The sequence below is a fragment of the Nipponia nippon genome, unplaced genomic scaffold (assembly GCF_047370975.1).
Source record: "Nipponia nippon isolate SJK-2023a ecotype South Korea unplaced genomic scaffold, ASM4737097v1 scaffold_4, whole genome shotgun sequence".
In the NCBI taxonomy this organism is placed as follows: Eukaryota; Metazoa; Chordata; class Aves; order Pelecaniformes; family Threskiornithidae; genus Nipponia; species Nipponia nippon.
This window is the reverse complement of record NW_028262358.1, coordinates 98,746,417-98,761,355: the sequence shown is the minus strand read 5'-3', so window position 1 is coordinate 98,761,355 and position 14,939 is coordinate 98,746,417. Positions and strand designations below refer to the sequence as shown.

Below are 14,939 nucleotides of genomic sequence, written 5' to 3'. Positions count from 1 at the left end.
CCATTAAATCTAAGGTCAGGGGGAAAAAAAGAGGATGGGGGTTTGTTTCATTTGGTGGCAAATATTTTCAAACACCTTCAGTCATGAAAATGACAAACTGACAGAAAGTCAGTTACGCGCTGCCAGAAAAACCAGACAAAAAGACCCCTTTACTCCGTTGAGGTGTCTGGGCACGACGTGCCGGGCACAGCACAACCCCGCCCGGCGCTGGAGAGGCCACTGCTCCCCGCCGCCATCTTGCCCGCGGGCACCGCCCACGGCGTCGCCCTGCGCTCCGCTGTCGCCAGCCAATTGCCACGCGGGAGGCGTGGCCCGGGTGGGCGGGGCTGAGCGTGAGGCGCGGCGGAGCGGCGGGGGCGGGGCGGAAGTGGGCGGGGCTGGCCGTGCGCGGGAAGCCGGAGCGGCGGGCCGGGGCGCGGCGGCCGGTGGGGGCTTCTGCGGTATGGCGGCGGCGGGGGGTAGCTGCCATGGGAACAGGGGCTTGGGCTCTCCGGGGCGGGCCGGAGGCAGCCCCGGGGCGGCTCCGCGGCGGGCGGGCCCTCTGCGCTCCGAGGGCCGGCGGTGGCGGCCTTCCCTCTCCTTCCCTACCCTCCCCATTCCGTTCCCCCCGGTGCTGCCTCCCTCGTGGTTGAGCGGCCGTGTCGCCCGCAGGGCCGCCGGCGGGGGAGATGGAGTTCTCCAGCGGCCGAGCGAGGCTGAAGCAGGGCCGGCTGGCGGGGGACCGGCGGGAGCTGTACCCTCACAGCTTGCAGTTCTACCTGGAGCCCCCCACGGAAAACATCTCTCTGGTGGAGTTTGAGAGCTTTGCCGTCGACCGCCTGAGGCGTGAGTAGCGTCCCCGCGCCCCCCCCCCCCCCCCCGCCCCGAAGCTTTTGATTCCTCCTGTCATGGCTGCGTGGGTTTGTGGCGGGCTTTGATCATAGAATCATACAATCATAGAATCGTTCAGGTGCGAAAAGACCTTTAAGATCATCAGGTCCAACCGTTAACCTCACACTGCCAAGTCCACCACTAAACCATGTCCCTAAGCAGCTTGATGCTAATTTTGCCTGTTATTAATGTGAACTGGCTGCCTGCTTGTAGTGAATTGAACCCCTTTCAAAGGAAAACGTGTTGCTTTAGGTATTTCAGAGAGCTGTGACTGATTTCACAACGAGCATTTGGTGTATAGCAGTCAGGAGTGTATAGTTTTGATTTACGCTGGTGGTTTTTATAAGCGTGTTTCACTCCCCAGGTGTTGCGACATTTGATGTCTCTCAGAACAGCGATTCAGATCGCTGTGGCTGTGAGCAAGGGTTTCCCCTGAACCTCCTGAAAACCACTGAATCCAAGGTTTCCGTTATTCCAGTGGAAACCGATGATCTGAAACTGATCCATCAGAGTTAGCCGTCTCCCCTTCCTTGTTGACTCTATGGGTCCCAGAGTTGTGCAAGCTGTTCAGGACTTGTGGGCCACACCTCATCCTCCATATTTCTTACCCCTTTGCTCCCAATACTACTAAAAGCAATTCCTGTGGCTTTACCCCAGTTTGTGCATTTCCCAAGACAGGATACAGTTAGATTTCTTTTCAATATGTTGTCTTTAACGTGGACTTCTTTTTTTTTGCCAGTGCTCAAAGTAGTTGAAAACCTTGGCGTGAGCTATGTAAGAAGTAGTGAAATGTACAAAACTAAGCTGGGGGCTGAGCTCCGGAAACTTAAGTTTCCCTACAAAGTAAGTAAAAATCAAAAACGGTAACTCTCTTGCACTTTATTTTCTTTACACCATTCAAGAATCCTGAATAAAAGTAGAGGTGATGAATACTATTCCTAAAACTTAAATTCTGTCATTTTGTCAGAGATGTCATTTTTTTTTGAGACTATAGGTTTCTTTCTTTACGACACCCGTCTTCTTTAATAGTCTTGCATTTATTGTCTTAAAGGTGAGTATTAATACACCATTGAACAGCAATGATAAATTAATTGTGGATTTTTAATCTGGCAGAGATTATTTCTCTGAAATAATAATAATAATAATAATAATATGTTCTGTAGGCTTTGGCTGAGGATGATTATGAGGCAAGAAGAAAAGACCATATCTCTCATTTCATACTACGCCTTGCTTACTGTCAGTCGTAAGTACTTTTTGGATTATGCTGTTGTCCTGGTTTCAGCTGGGATAGAGTTAATTTTCTTCTAAGTAGCCGGTATAGTGCTGTGTTTTGGGTTTAAGATGAGAATAATGTTGATACACTGATGTTTTGGTTCTTGCTTAGTGCAAAGCTGTTGCTAAATAGTCGCTAAGCAGTGCTCACGCTGGTCAAGGACTTTTCAGCTTCCTGTGCTCTGTCCGGTGCACGGGGGGCTGGGAGGGAGCACAGCCAGGACAGCTGACCCAGACTGGCCAAAGGGCTATTCCACACCATATGACATCATGCTCAGTATATAAGCTGGGGGAAGAAGAAGGAAGGGGGGGACGTTCGGTGCAATGGCATTTGTCTTCCTGAGTAACCGTTAAGCGTGATGGAGCCCTGCTTTCCTGGGGGTGGCTGAAGACCTGCCTGCCCGTGGGAAGTAGTGAATGAATGCCTTGTTTTGCTTTGTTTGCGTGTGCAGCTTTTGCTTTACCTGTTTAACTGTTGTATTTTATTTTACTTCAATTATTAAACTGTTCTTATCTCAACCCATGAATTTTCTCCCTTTTACCCTTCCAATTCTCTCACCTATCCCACCAAGGGAGGAGTGAGCGAGCGGCTGCATCGTGCTTAGTTGCTAGCTGGGGTTAAACCACGACCCCTGTACTCTTATTATTAATTTTAAACGTATACACATACATTGCTTTATTATAGACATTACAGGTATTTTAGAGTTGCATGGCTACTAAATAGAGAGGTAGGCTCAAACAGAGGGGTTTTTTGCTAGGAACCTCATTTCAGCTGTGCTGAAAAGGGCTACTTGGGATAAAAATTAATACCCAGATTTTGTAATAATTTTTAAAAAAGTATAAACTTGTGAGGTTTATGCACAGAATGTTGATTTGAGTCTCTGCCTTTTGACATCTTTTTTTGAGATTAAAGCACATCAGTATTAAGTCTGTGTCAGGCATTTGCAGTGATTGATAATTCAATTAAAATTAACTGCTGCATATGCTTAAACTGATGATTACTGACCAAAGAACTGCCTATGTAAATAGGCTACATATTATTGTATAAAGAGAGAGCCTTGTTTCTGGCAAACTAAAAATACCATCTGAGTTTGAGGTTTCCTCTACTGACTCTGCTTGTGTTCCAAATTCATTGCTGTGGATGGTTGCACTGCAGTTTTGTTGTGTGAAATCTCAAGCACAAAGTTGGTCCTGTCAAGTGCATTGCTTTTGCTTCAGCTGTAGTTTTTGGATGAAATTATAGAGGTTGTCAGTGCTTTATGTCTGTTAACATGTTTGTTATCCATCAGTGTGAACTCCTGACTCCTTGCCATTGCAGTCCTTTCTTAGTACTAAAACTGGCAAATATGAAGTGTGTACTGTTTTGAATTGTTAATTCAATTGCACTTTAAGTTGCAATATAGTTTGTTTAAATTAGGTGAGTGTGGTAGAATACATATGATACTGTGATAGCTGACATGACTGAAGTGCTGCTATGGATGGATACAGATTCATAAGCAAAAACAGACTGGGAAGGTGAGTAGGAGGGATTATGTTCTAAGCCAAGGTATGGAGCTGGAATGGATTGGGCTTTTCCTTGAAATGGGTCGTGAGACAGTTGAGAGTTTTGGGGCAAGTGTTGGAGAAGAGACCAAGGTGGCCAACAACATGGTAGGTGCCTGCTACAGACTATCTGATCAGAATAGGAAGCAGCAGAGGCCGCAAAAGCCTCCAGATGGAGGAAACCTCACTATGACAGGCCCTGGGTGACTTTCAACACCCTGAAATCTTCTGGATTACTCACATCCCATCATGTTGCCCTTTCAAAAGACATCTGGGCTGTCCTGGAGACAGTTTGTTGATGTATGTGATTGATGAGCCAGCTAGATCTGTGATGCATGTACAGGGAGGAACAGGTTGTGGATGTGAAGGTCAATAGCAGCCTTCACTGCAGTGACTCTGATAGTATAGTTTAGAATCCTGAAAGAAGGAAGCAAGTTGCATGACAGAATTACAACTGAAATTCCTACTGTCCTTCTTTATTCTACATTTTTTATTTGTGATTATAAATAACAAATGTAATATTAGTTTCTTTCTCTTGCCTATGTTTGTTGTGTATATTTTTATAAACTCCCCTAGTCCTACTGGTGCTGCTGATTTTTACAAGAAAATATTTTGCTTACCTATATTGTAAATTTCTACCAAAACCCCCTAAAAGGTAATAGCCTTAAGTAGCCTGGGACTAAAAAGCCTCTGAAAACTTAATGTTTGTTATTATGCAGCTAGTGGTATTTTGAATAGTCAGTTTGGTTTCCATTATTCTCTCTTGTAAAACTTTACTTAATAGTTATTATTTAGATGGGACCATTGCTTTTCTGTGGGAGATGAGACACTTTGAGGGTGTTGGTAGTGACACATTTGAACAAAGTTCTGCTGTTCTGGAAGGTAAAATTGTCTGGTGGCAAGAATTTGATCTGGAATTCAAGAGGCATCTATTTTTGGTTGGTCTGTGGCTTCAGGAAAGATGAGTTTGGGTCAGATTTAGAGAAGGCAATACAAGTCATGTAGCAAAAGCCTGAAGGTTAGGTATTTGCTTCAGGAGTGGAATTCAGTAAGCTTTGTCCACTGTGCTGAGAAGGGTGGAAGTCATACGTGAATGACAGTGGCTAGCATGCTGAGTGAACAGAAGTCATACGTGAATGACAGTGGCTAGCATGCTGAGTGAACGGCTGCCTCAGTCAGAAACAACCAAGCAGGGACTTGGCTAAATATCTGCCTTTGTCACTGATGTGATATCTTCTCCCCCTGCCCTGCATCTGTATAATGGCTCTGGAATCTCCTAGAATTAATGATAGATGCAGATCATTGGACTGCTTTCGTTTTCTTTGCAAGCTGTCTTTTTAAAAGAAGATCCTTGTCTTTTGTCTGAGAGCTTATTTGACTGCAGTGCTTGCTTAGGAAATAAACAGGAGACATGTTTCAAACCCTGTGTTTCAGGGAAGTATCTTAAGAATTAGACTATAGGCAGGGCAGAGGTGGGCAGCTTGTTGAAGGAGAACCACTGTGCATAAATGAATACAAGCTATTTTGGGCCACAGAATCAGCAGGAAAGAGCCTGGCTTTGTAGTCTAGGGGGAAAGACCCCTTCTTAGGGAGGGGGGGCCTTGGATGGGGCTCCAGGGCACTCTTTTTAAACTACTTGCAAATGTATTTTTGTGTTCCTGTTTATATACAGATAGTTCAATGCAGTGTTTCAATAAACCAGCTTGATAGTTTCCCCTTAAAGTAGCTTTTTTTTTTTTCTTTGAAAAGGTGGACTAGTGATTACTCATAAAATGGAAAATAGCATCTTAAGCACTGTGAGGTGATCCTGATCCCAGCATTCTTCATTCTTTCTTGAAAAGCAGCTATTTCAGGGATGAGATATTTCTATGCTTTAAAACTGGCATGTTCCCCAAAAGACGAAATTGGGAGGCAAATAGAATATACTGTTCTCTAAGTTTTTATCATATGAGGTCAGAAAAATAAGCTTGGCACAAATCATTAGGTTAATTGATGAAAGCTATTAAGGTAGGAGTGTTTTAAAAAGTGTACTTAACTTTCGCAGACATAACTGCGAACTAAGTTAAATTCAGTTCCCTGTGGCCTGCCAGGCAGTTGTGTTTACAGGCTTTTCCTGTGACACCACCTTTTTAAGTTTCTAGTGTGCCAACAGTGCCACCCAGGGGTACGAGTTTACATCAGCTTTTTTTTTTTTCCTAGTCTGCATCAGTCCTCACTTATAAATTGGATTGTTTTGGTTTGGTTTTTACATGATCTGAAGTGGCCAGCTCCACCATTCTTGTCAGTTAAATTTGTAATGTAGTCGTCATCTCTTGACTGTCCTTCTGCCTTCTGAAATCCAAGACTTTAAAGCTTATTCCCATATAATGTTGCTAAGATATGGAATGTACAGTCTTGCGTGAACAGTCTCATCCATGCCCTTCTTTCACACCTCTTGTATTGTCACTTGTGTCTGTCAAGACCAGGAAATAGAGTAATCTTGTTTCATTCACTTTCGTGGCAAACATAACTCTAGAGAGAATTTTGCTTGCATGTTGGCCATGACCATGCATTTCTGCTTCCGTCTGTTGCATCTCTCTTCACTTTATCAGATTAGCTATGAAGAATCTTGAAAATCACAGGAGCGTAATCTTCACTTTACTTACTGAAGATGGAAGAAATAAATCTTGCCTCCGCTCTGACAGCGACACTCTTCTAGTCAGGAAACTTTCAAACATAGTTTTGTGCCTTTTTTTTTTTTTTTTTTCTGTGTCACATAACAGAGACATAAGTTCTTTATCAAACTTAGCAAGGCCTTTTCTCTACTTCCTGCCATTTTTTTTCTATATGATAAATTAGACTTGTGTGCTGAAATTGCTGCCTCTTATATTGACTAGCATTTACTTTTGTGTGCTTTCTGCACCCACGTTCCCCTTGCTGTCTACCTTTTGAAACTTAAACTCTGAGGAATCTTCTGGTGTTGGTTGCCTAGTAAAATAGAGCTCTGGCCAATGCCCAGGCTTTTCAAAAGTTAACATTAAGTTGTTGGTAACTGAATTCTCGTATTTAATTGTGGAATGTGAGCTACTAGTCTTAGGCTCCAGATTTAGGAGCATTTTCATGTCTTTCTAAAGTACTTTAATGTTGATGCTTCATAACCCATATGCCGGTCTTTCCTACCACTCCTTGTCGTGTGAAGAGGATTTCTGCTGCCCGTCCCAAGTGCTGTTCCCTGATATGAAAGAGCCTGTTCTTTCATATTATTTTTCTAGTCGAGAATCTACTGATCTGATTTAAACTGTTGAGTATTCTGCACACAAAAAAGTTAAGTGGCAGAAAACAAGGAGATGTTCCTAATGTCTACGCTTCAACTACCTGCAACTATCTCATCTTCAGCAGCAGCTTGCTTAGTTATCTAATGGCAGTGACATTGCTTTTCAGTTAAGCTTGTGGTTTTGATAATAAGTATTGTTACTGGTATGTGTCTGGAATGAGAGTGTACAATTATTTTGAATGTTAACAATGCGTATAAGACGTGATTTGTGTTTAGAAATGATGTAAAATTTTCCTGAGACATAAGGAAAAAATGAACATAAATAATGCCCTAATGATGATGTTTGTAGGAAAGTTTTAAAATATATGCTGGACATACACAGTAATGTAAGCCAGCTCATCAGCTAGTTTGTCATCTATAGGAATAATTCAGGTAGGTGTGTGTATTGTATTAGAGATAACATTAATATTTTCTTGTTTTGGTAACTTAAGTGGGTGGGTGGGATTACTGCCTTTGATCTACTCTCCTGAAGGAAAAGAAGAACAAAAGACTGGCTGGCCTCCAAAGTAACTATATATGCTTGATTCCTCTCTCCCCCCGCCCCCCCCCCCCTTAGGGAAACAAATGCAGTGTAAAGCTGATGAATTAGGAAAAAAGTAAAATTGTCATATCCTAGGATTTTGTTACCGTTCAAGATGATCGCAGAAGATCAGTCATAAAGGCATCAACTTCCATTTTAAGTTGCACAGATATTAATACACCCCAAGCACTGAAACTGTCCAAAGGGTTATACTTCACAAAGCACCTTAACAGAGCCTTTCCATCTGGAATTATAATTTGAATAATAATAACTTTTCTCCAAGGAATATTTCAAGGAGAGGTTTTGTCCACAAAAGCACAAACAACTCTGTTGTAGTTCACTGGTCCCCTATGGGAAAAGATGCTTAAATATTGTAAGGAGAACATGTTAGACTGTAGTATTTCTGTGCTCTGTGAATTGTCATGGCAGTGGCCCACTGCGTAGCTCTCAGAGGACAGTTTAAAAGAATGCCCTGTAATAACGAGATACAGTATCATCTGCATTCTGTGCTTGTACGTACAGGGTGGCTGTTGTTACTAGTATTCTGGTACCTACTTGCTATAGCTTTGACTAACGTACTGATGCCTGGGAATCCGAGTGCTGGGATGTTAGCAATCCAGTGTGCAAAAAGTAATATGAGTACTTAGATTACTTAGAGTACTTAACGAGTGGCTTCAGTGTTGTTTTTCTTTTATGCTTTCTACTGACTCGTGTCCCTGTTTATTCTCCTACTTGCTCACCTGCAGTTGCTAAACCCCTTTTGCTCTTTTGTCAAGTGTTAGATGTCCTCTTTGTGTTCCTCACCCAAGTTTGTTGTCACATATTTTCCTTTTGCCTGCTTCCAGGCTACTTGTTGCCTATCATAGAGTGCTGTTGTTGTAGTATCTGAGATGCATGTGTGTTTCTTCAGCTGGAGATACCCCAAAAGTGAGAATTGAAAGAAGTAGACTTTATAATGTATTGCCTCATCGGATGAATTGTGACATTAATTCTACAATGAAGAAATATTGTGCCATGTTGAAGAAAAAAAGCTGTCCTTTAAAACCGAAGCAGAATGTTATCTGCGGTTGGTTATTCTTATCTAAAACAAGTAAGAAATAGTGAGTACCATTTAAAAGAGAGTAGCAGCTTTGATACCTACAGAGCAATTTTTAGTGTTGAGATTGATTACCCCTGTTCTTCCAAAACATCCGCAGTCACGCTTCTTTGTGTATTGTCTCTTCAAAAGCCTTTTCTGCTTGACTGCTCCTTCCTGAAGGGTTCCTACCTTCTCTTCTGAGATCCTCAGTTTGTGGGTCCCGTGCCAAAGTCAGCCCTGCATTTAATGCTATGTTCACTAGGCTTGACACCTACTTTATAAAAAAAGAGGGAATGTGTAATCAGAAAATGTATTCTGTTTTTTTTAATCATTTCTTTGCAGTGAGGATCTCAGGCGTTGGTTTCTTCAACAAGAAATGGATCTCTTGCGATACCGCTTCAATGAACTGACTGACAGTTTAAGGCAGAAATTCCTGGAACACGTTAACTTATCTTTTGAAGCTGTAAGTATGTTACTTTCTGGATTTGTGTTATATAGTGTGTGCCTGATGTTTTTTAAAATTCTCATTAAGATAGTTTTAGTACTTCTGTTTAAAAAATAAAAAGTGCCCTTGTGGCTTTAAAAAGCAACCACACAGAACTTCTGAACTTGGATAATAGTCATGCCACAGAAATGAGGATCAAGTGATGTAATTTTTTGCTGCAACAAGAGGAGTTGTCTACTTCAGTCAACCAACACTTAACGGAAAAATACATGACTTCAAAAGCAAGTTAACAAACAATGTCATGCTAGTTCTTTACCAATTAATGAAAAACCTTAAAAATACCAAATCTGTGTAGACAAACAACTGTTGCTTTTGAGATGCTTTAGGGATATTACAAAAGAGTTCCTGCTGTTATATACTGCTTCCTTTGTCTGAGTGGATTAAAGGAAAATGTCTGTTGCAGTCTGCATTAATGATTTCAGTAAAATTTTGCATTGCAGCTATGAACTATTTTGTTAGAAAGCTCCAGCTTTGCCTGTAGCTCTCAGCGTAAACTCAAATTAATAAAAATTAATGTACAGTCATCACTACTGAAAAAAACTTTCTCTTAAAATACTGCTTAATTAGAAGAACTTAAATAGAAGAACTTAAATATTCTAAAATGTGTGGCTGACTTATGCGTTATATGTTGCTGGATTGAAAGATCTGGCACTGATGCATGTTGATGATGAAGATGATTTGTGCAGGGTTGAGAATGAATTTGTCTAGCTGAACGGTAACACATGGGCTTTCCTGGGTCTTTGAGAGACTATTAGAAATGTCATTCTTTGGCTCAACAGACCTTTCAGCGAATGGTGTGTTTGTGGAGCTGTATTTCCGCTGCTTATTCCCCAGTCTCATATTGTCCTGTCACAGTTTCAGCATTCGGGCTTGTGAGAATAAATTAATGTTTACAGGTTGCTGGAAATAGCTGGGAGTATGGCTTGGTTTTGTGCTATTGAATGTGCCTTCAATATGTCAAAATGCTTAAGAAGGTATTACTTACTTATGCCTATTGAGGCAGCAAAGCATCATTACATTGAAAATCTACTTCCCTGCTTCTGCTGTTTTTCACTCTTCCAATTCTGGTGTGAATTTAAGCAAAACTTATCCCTCCTCACACTATCATGTATAAAATATTTGAATATTACTAAGGAATTCCATATGTATCTGAAATAGTTCTGAACTCTATGGTGCTACGTAGGGGCCACTGAAAAATAAAGCCACTGTAAAAGCAGTATTCTTTTTCTGAGCATTGTATTTGTAAAAGGCTTTAAAAGGGAAATGAAGATGAACCGCGCTATTTATACTTCTCTGTTAGAAGTTACAATGTTTTCATGCCTTACTGTGCATAAAACAAGCTGGAAATCAAACTTTGTGTTCCACCTGTTAGAAAAGGGGATGGTGTCCAGGAAAAGGAAGTAAGTTCTGATATTACAATCCAGTTTCTGTATTGGTAAACTGATAGGAATTCTCCTACTGGATTTTAATTGCTTAAGATATCCTAAGAAAGTTAGTTAAATTTCTTTAAAGAGAAGACAGGTGCCTTGCATTTTCTAAATAATGGTTCTGCATTTCAGAATTGCAATCTGAGATAGGCCAGAGCTGCTGAAGTTCAGACCTTGGTGTGGTCTGGAGTAGCTATGTCTCCAGTTAACAATTCTAAGAAGCACTCTAAGAAGCGATTCTCAGTATTTCATAGAAGAACCGGTCACCTTTTTTGTGGAGAGGGGTAATAAGTGGATTGTCTTTTACAGTTTTGTAACAGTTGTCTTCGTTTACAGCAACAACAAAGTAAAGTTAAACACTGAGAATTCAATAGCTGTCACTTCTCTCCTTTTCATGTTCACTTACATGCATGGGAAAGTGAGATGTGTATTCTTATAGTTTTTTGCAGAGGTTTTGCAGACTAGTTCCTGAGGTTTTGTGAATTATGGATTGAGAATTATTGCTTTCCAGAATCAAGAAGTCTTCAGTCCCACGCAGGGATAATATTTAAGCAGGTGTTAAGATCTTTGAAGACTGTAGCACCAAATATCTTATTTAGCAACTTTTTGGAAAGAATGAAGTTGTTAACAACTAGAAGAAAAAAATACCAGTCTCTGATTTTTTTTTTTATACAACAGTCAGCTGCGAAGAATTTGAAATGATAGTAGTTCTGATCTCATGATTAGAGAGAATTTTTTATCAAAGAACAAGAACTTTCTGAAAATAAAAATGGAAATGAAATTTAATGAAAATGAATGTTTTCACTTTTATAATAGGATTTCTTATGTCCTGTGACTGACATTTATATTGATAATGGAGCAAAATACATGGGAAGGGGTTTGTTAAAATAAGTAAATATTTGCTCTGAGGAGCTATACCTGATTCTAAAGATGCCCTTTATTTGTAAAAGGGAGGCTGTAAACTTTTGCAAAGTATTCAGATTAAAGATGGTGACTTCAGTATAATGAGTTTGTGTTTGAATATGCATAGGATTATGATCATTCAAAATTTTTTGCAATGTTTGTGAAAACAAGCTTCTCTACATTTAGTATAAATTATGGAAATTTGAATCTTAGGCATGTTCTTCCTTGAAATGTTTTTACAAAGCTGTCACTGCATTGAGTTAGTCCATCTTTAGTATTTCTGTGAGAAGCCTCTGGAACCTGGGCTTTCTGAAAAAACGGAGAGTTTGCTTTGACTTTATATATGAGATACTTTTTTGAGCTACTAACAGGTAGATTGCATTTTAATCACTTGTAGGAAATAGCTTTGGCCAACCTGTTTTCTGGCAAGCGCAGAAGATGCCTGGGCTGGTGCTGCTCAGCCTGCTGGAACACTGGTTTGGTGCTCAAAATTTTGCACTGCTTTGAAATGTTAGTGTTTATATTATCCTACAATGTATGGCAGCATGGGCAAGAGGTAGAGCATGGGGTATTGAATAAAATGTCAAGAAAGACAGAGGGTAGAAGGAAAGCAGGAATAACACTGGGCTAGTGGGAATGATGGACCTCATTCTCACTCTTTCTTCTTTTTTTTTTTTTTTTTTGTGGTGATGAGCTGTTAATTATAACTGTCCCATAGTGTGACATGACAGCCTCATTTGGTTCCTTCGTTGCAACTTCTGTACATTTTTAATTATTTACACCTTTACTTTAAACTCCAATGTAGATGTTCGACTGTTACTGAGACCCTACTGGAGCCCTTGACAACTGATATTCTTCCAGTTACTTGTAAATGGTAGAGGGGAAAAAAGTCACATAAATGGCAGTGGTGTTTTCCTTTTCTTTAAGCATGGATATCTTAGGTTGGATAAGAAGAGGTTGTCAGGTCACTGGTGGCAAAGGCTGAGGTTGTGCTCAAGAATAGAGACTGATGAAAATTATTTGGGATTTTATTCTTGTTACTTCTCAGTTTGAAAAACTCAATGATCTCAACTTCTGAGAGGATGTATTCAACATCTCTGACAATAACTTGCTTCAGCTTTTGATTTTTGGCCACAGTTTGGGTCAGGAGTGGAACTATTTTCTTTATTCCTTTTGGTTAAAGCATTCTGTGTAGTGTAATGAGCGTTGGGCTCTTAATCAGAATACAAAGCCACAACTTTTTTTTTTTGGCAAAAGAAAGTATTTTAATGAAGTGCTGTTTTGTTTGCAAATAGTACAAAAATAATACATGCTAGTGTGCTTCGTAGTATCTGGGAGTAGCTCTCTTAATTAGTTCATTTCCATCATTTATTTTCTAATGCAGTCATTTATTTTCTAATGCAGTCATTTATTTTCTAATGCAATACCAACAGCTTTAAACTAAACAGTTTTAAAGCTGTTGAAATTGCATTAGAAAATAAATTATTTAAGATTCGTGCTCTTCAGACACTTTTAAATTTTTTAGATGTATCTCCTTCTGTTCTTTTTGTTATCTTTTTAAAAATTAAAACAGATGCAATTTTGAAGATGATTTCTATCTAAGAAAATCATTTATACACCTTTAATGGATAGCTTTCATGTTTCCTCAGGAAATAAGTTGTAGTTGAACCATGGTGTCAAAGATGATGTTTACAATATAGCCTCCTTTCCAGTAAATAGAAAGACACTGAAGAAATTTAACTTTTGAGCTTTACCTTTGGTGGTAGTTAGAACTTTTGGGGGCAAAAAGAAATTATTATGTATGCACACACACTCATTCACCGTACGATACACTCTTTGGTCGAAGTCCCTTCCTTGTGTTTTCCTGAGAGTGGTTAGTCTTGACTTGGGAGTGGTTAGGCTTGGCCTGGGAGCAGCATTTGTTACATGATGCTTTTACAGTAACAACTTTTGGGAAATAATAATTTGATAAAATATTATTATAGGTATTTACTAGCTCATTTAAAATGTAGTTTTCTTAGAGCAGTGTAATCTCGTTGATAGCCAGTTGTGGGGTATTTCTCTTGATGTTACCTGTTCCCTGGGAAAATGGCAATTTGAATAGCATTTGCTTCATGTTAGTTAAAATCCTGCTGTCTTGCAAAAAGGATCTAGTTGTTCAGTTTAGAGTGTTGGACTTAAAGGAATATTTGCTAAACTTTCTATTCAGTAATTCTGCAGTTCTCTTGTTCAGTAAAGCTTATTTTTATCCTTATTTGACACTTTAATTTCTGGACCTCATTCTGTAATCTTATCTGTCTTGACTTTTTGTGTAATGCTTCATTTGCTGTCAAATGCCCACCAAATTTTGGAGAACTGCTTAAGGGAGAAGAGACAGGAAGACTGGTTAATGTATGCCTACTGTTTGACAGAAATACTCTTGCGTCAAAACTAAGCTTACTTTTTTTTTTTTTTTTAAAAACCACGACACATGGATCTATGACTCACTCCTTTTTCACCTGGACATATAAGTTAATGTTATTTTAGTGGTATGTGGTTTGTCAGCCTTTGAATATATTTAGATGTGAGAGCTTTCTGCTTTTGATGTTTCCTTGTCCTGAAAGGAGTGCTACATTTGCCTTTCTTGACACTTTAATGTGGGGCACTTAACATGAGAAGAATTCTGCTGTATAATTGTCTCTTTCTTTTTGGTGAACAAGAAATACTTACTAATCTGTTCCCTGTTTCTAGAGCTTGCTTATTTTTAATCTATATTTCAATAGTATTTTCCTCTGATATGTTGAATGATTTTCTGTTGAAATAACAGGAGAATCATGGAATGGTTCTGAGGGCATTTCAGAACGTTTTCAGCCTATTCTGTACTTTATACACTTTTTAAAAAAAAAAAAAAAAAAAGAGAAAGAAAAAAAAGGTTTTTAAGGGACAGTGCTGTCATCATCCAGATAAAGACTGAAGCTTTTTATGTATGGCATGTAATTTTCAGCTCTCGAGGCACATTAAATAGTCTATGTGCAAAGTCAGTCACATAGGGAGCACAGGAAATCCTTAAGCAGCACTCAAGAGAAGTAAATGCTGACATTAAAGGTGGCAGAGCCCATCAAAGAGAATGTGCAAACACAGGTGTGCAGTTGAGATTTACATTAATTTAGGAGATTAAAGCATTAAAATCTAACTGTAAATGAGTAATTACAGCAATGATGCCTGACAGTTTCTCGCAGTAAAAGCCACTAATATAGATTTTAAAGATATTTAAAGGGAAATATATTGAATATTTTAAATATTATAGTCATTGAAGAAAATATTTTAATTTCAAAGTAAGTTCTTCAGTATATGAAGGAATTATATAAAGTAAATGGTTTTACAGGTAAGTGACACTTGGGCTTTAACTAGAAAGTCATGTTTCTTTCTTCCCACAAGTTGTGGGCATCTGATGTTTTCCTCGTTTGAGTTTTTCTGCCAGATTGTGATACAAGACCTGTTTGAAGTCAGCTGTCATTATGCCCAAGCCC

At 39.5% G+C, this 14,939-nt stretch overlaps 1 protein-coding gene across 1 annotated transcript in view; it reads left to right on the top strand.

Annotated features, from left to right (window-relative positions):
- Positions 1 to 378: 378 nt before the first annotated feature.
- The window catches only part of PRIM2 (DNA primase subunit 2), a 128,894-nt gene continuing 114,333 nt past the window's right edge, over positions 379 to 14,939 (top strand). The window contains exons 1-5 of the mRNA XM_087775879.1: positions 379 to 440; positions 652 to 825; positions 1,610 to 1,713; positions 2,034 to 2,113; positions 8,938 to 9,058. Coding sequence (XP_087632005.1) covers positions 669 to 825; positions 1,610 to 1,713; positions 2,034 to 2,113; positions 8,938 to 9,058 — 462 coding nt within the window. The 5' untranslated portion in view covers positions 379 to 440; positions 652 to 668. The remainder of the gene's footprint in view (positions 441 to 651; positions 826 to 1,609; positions 1,714 to 2,033; positions 2,114 to 8,937; positions 9,059 to 14,939) is intronic.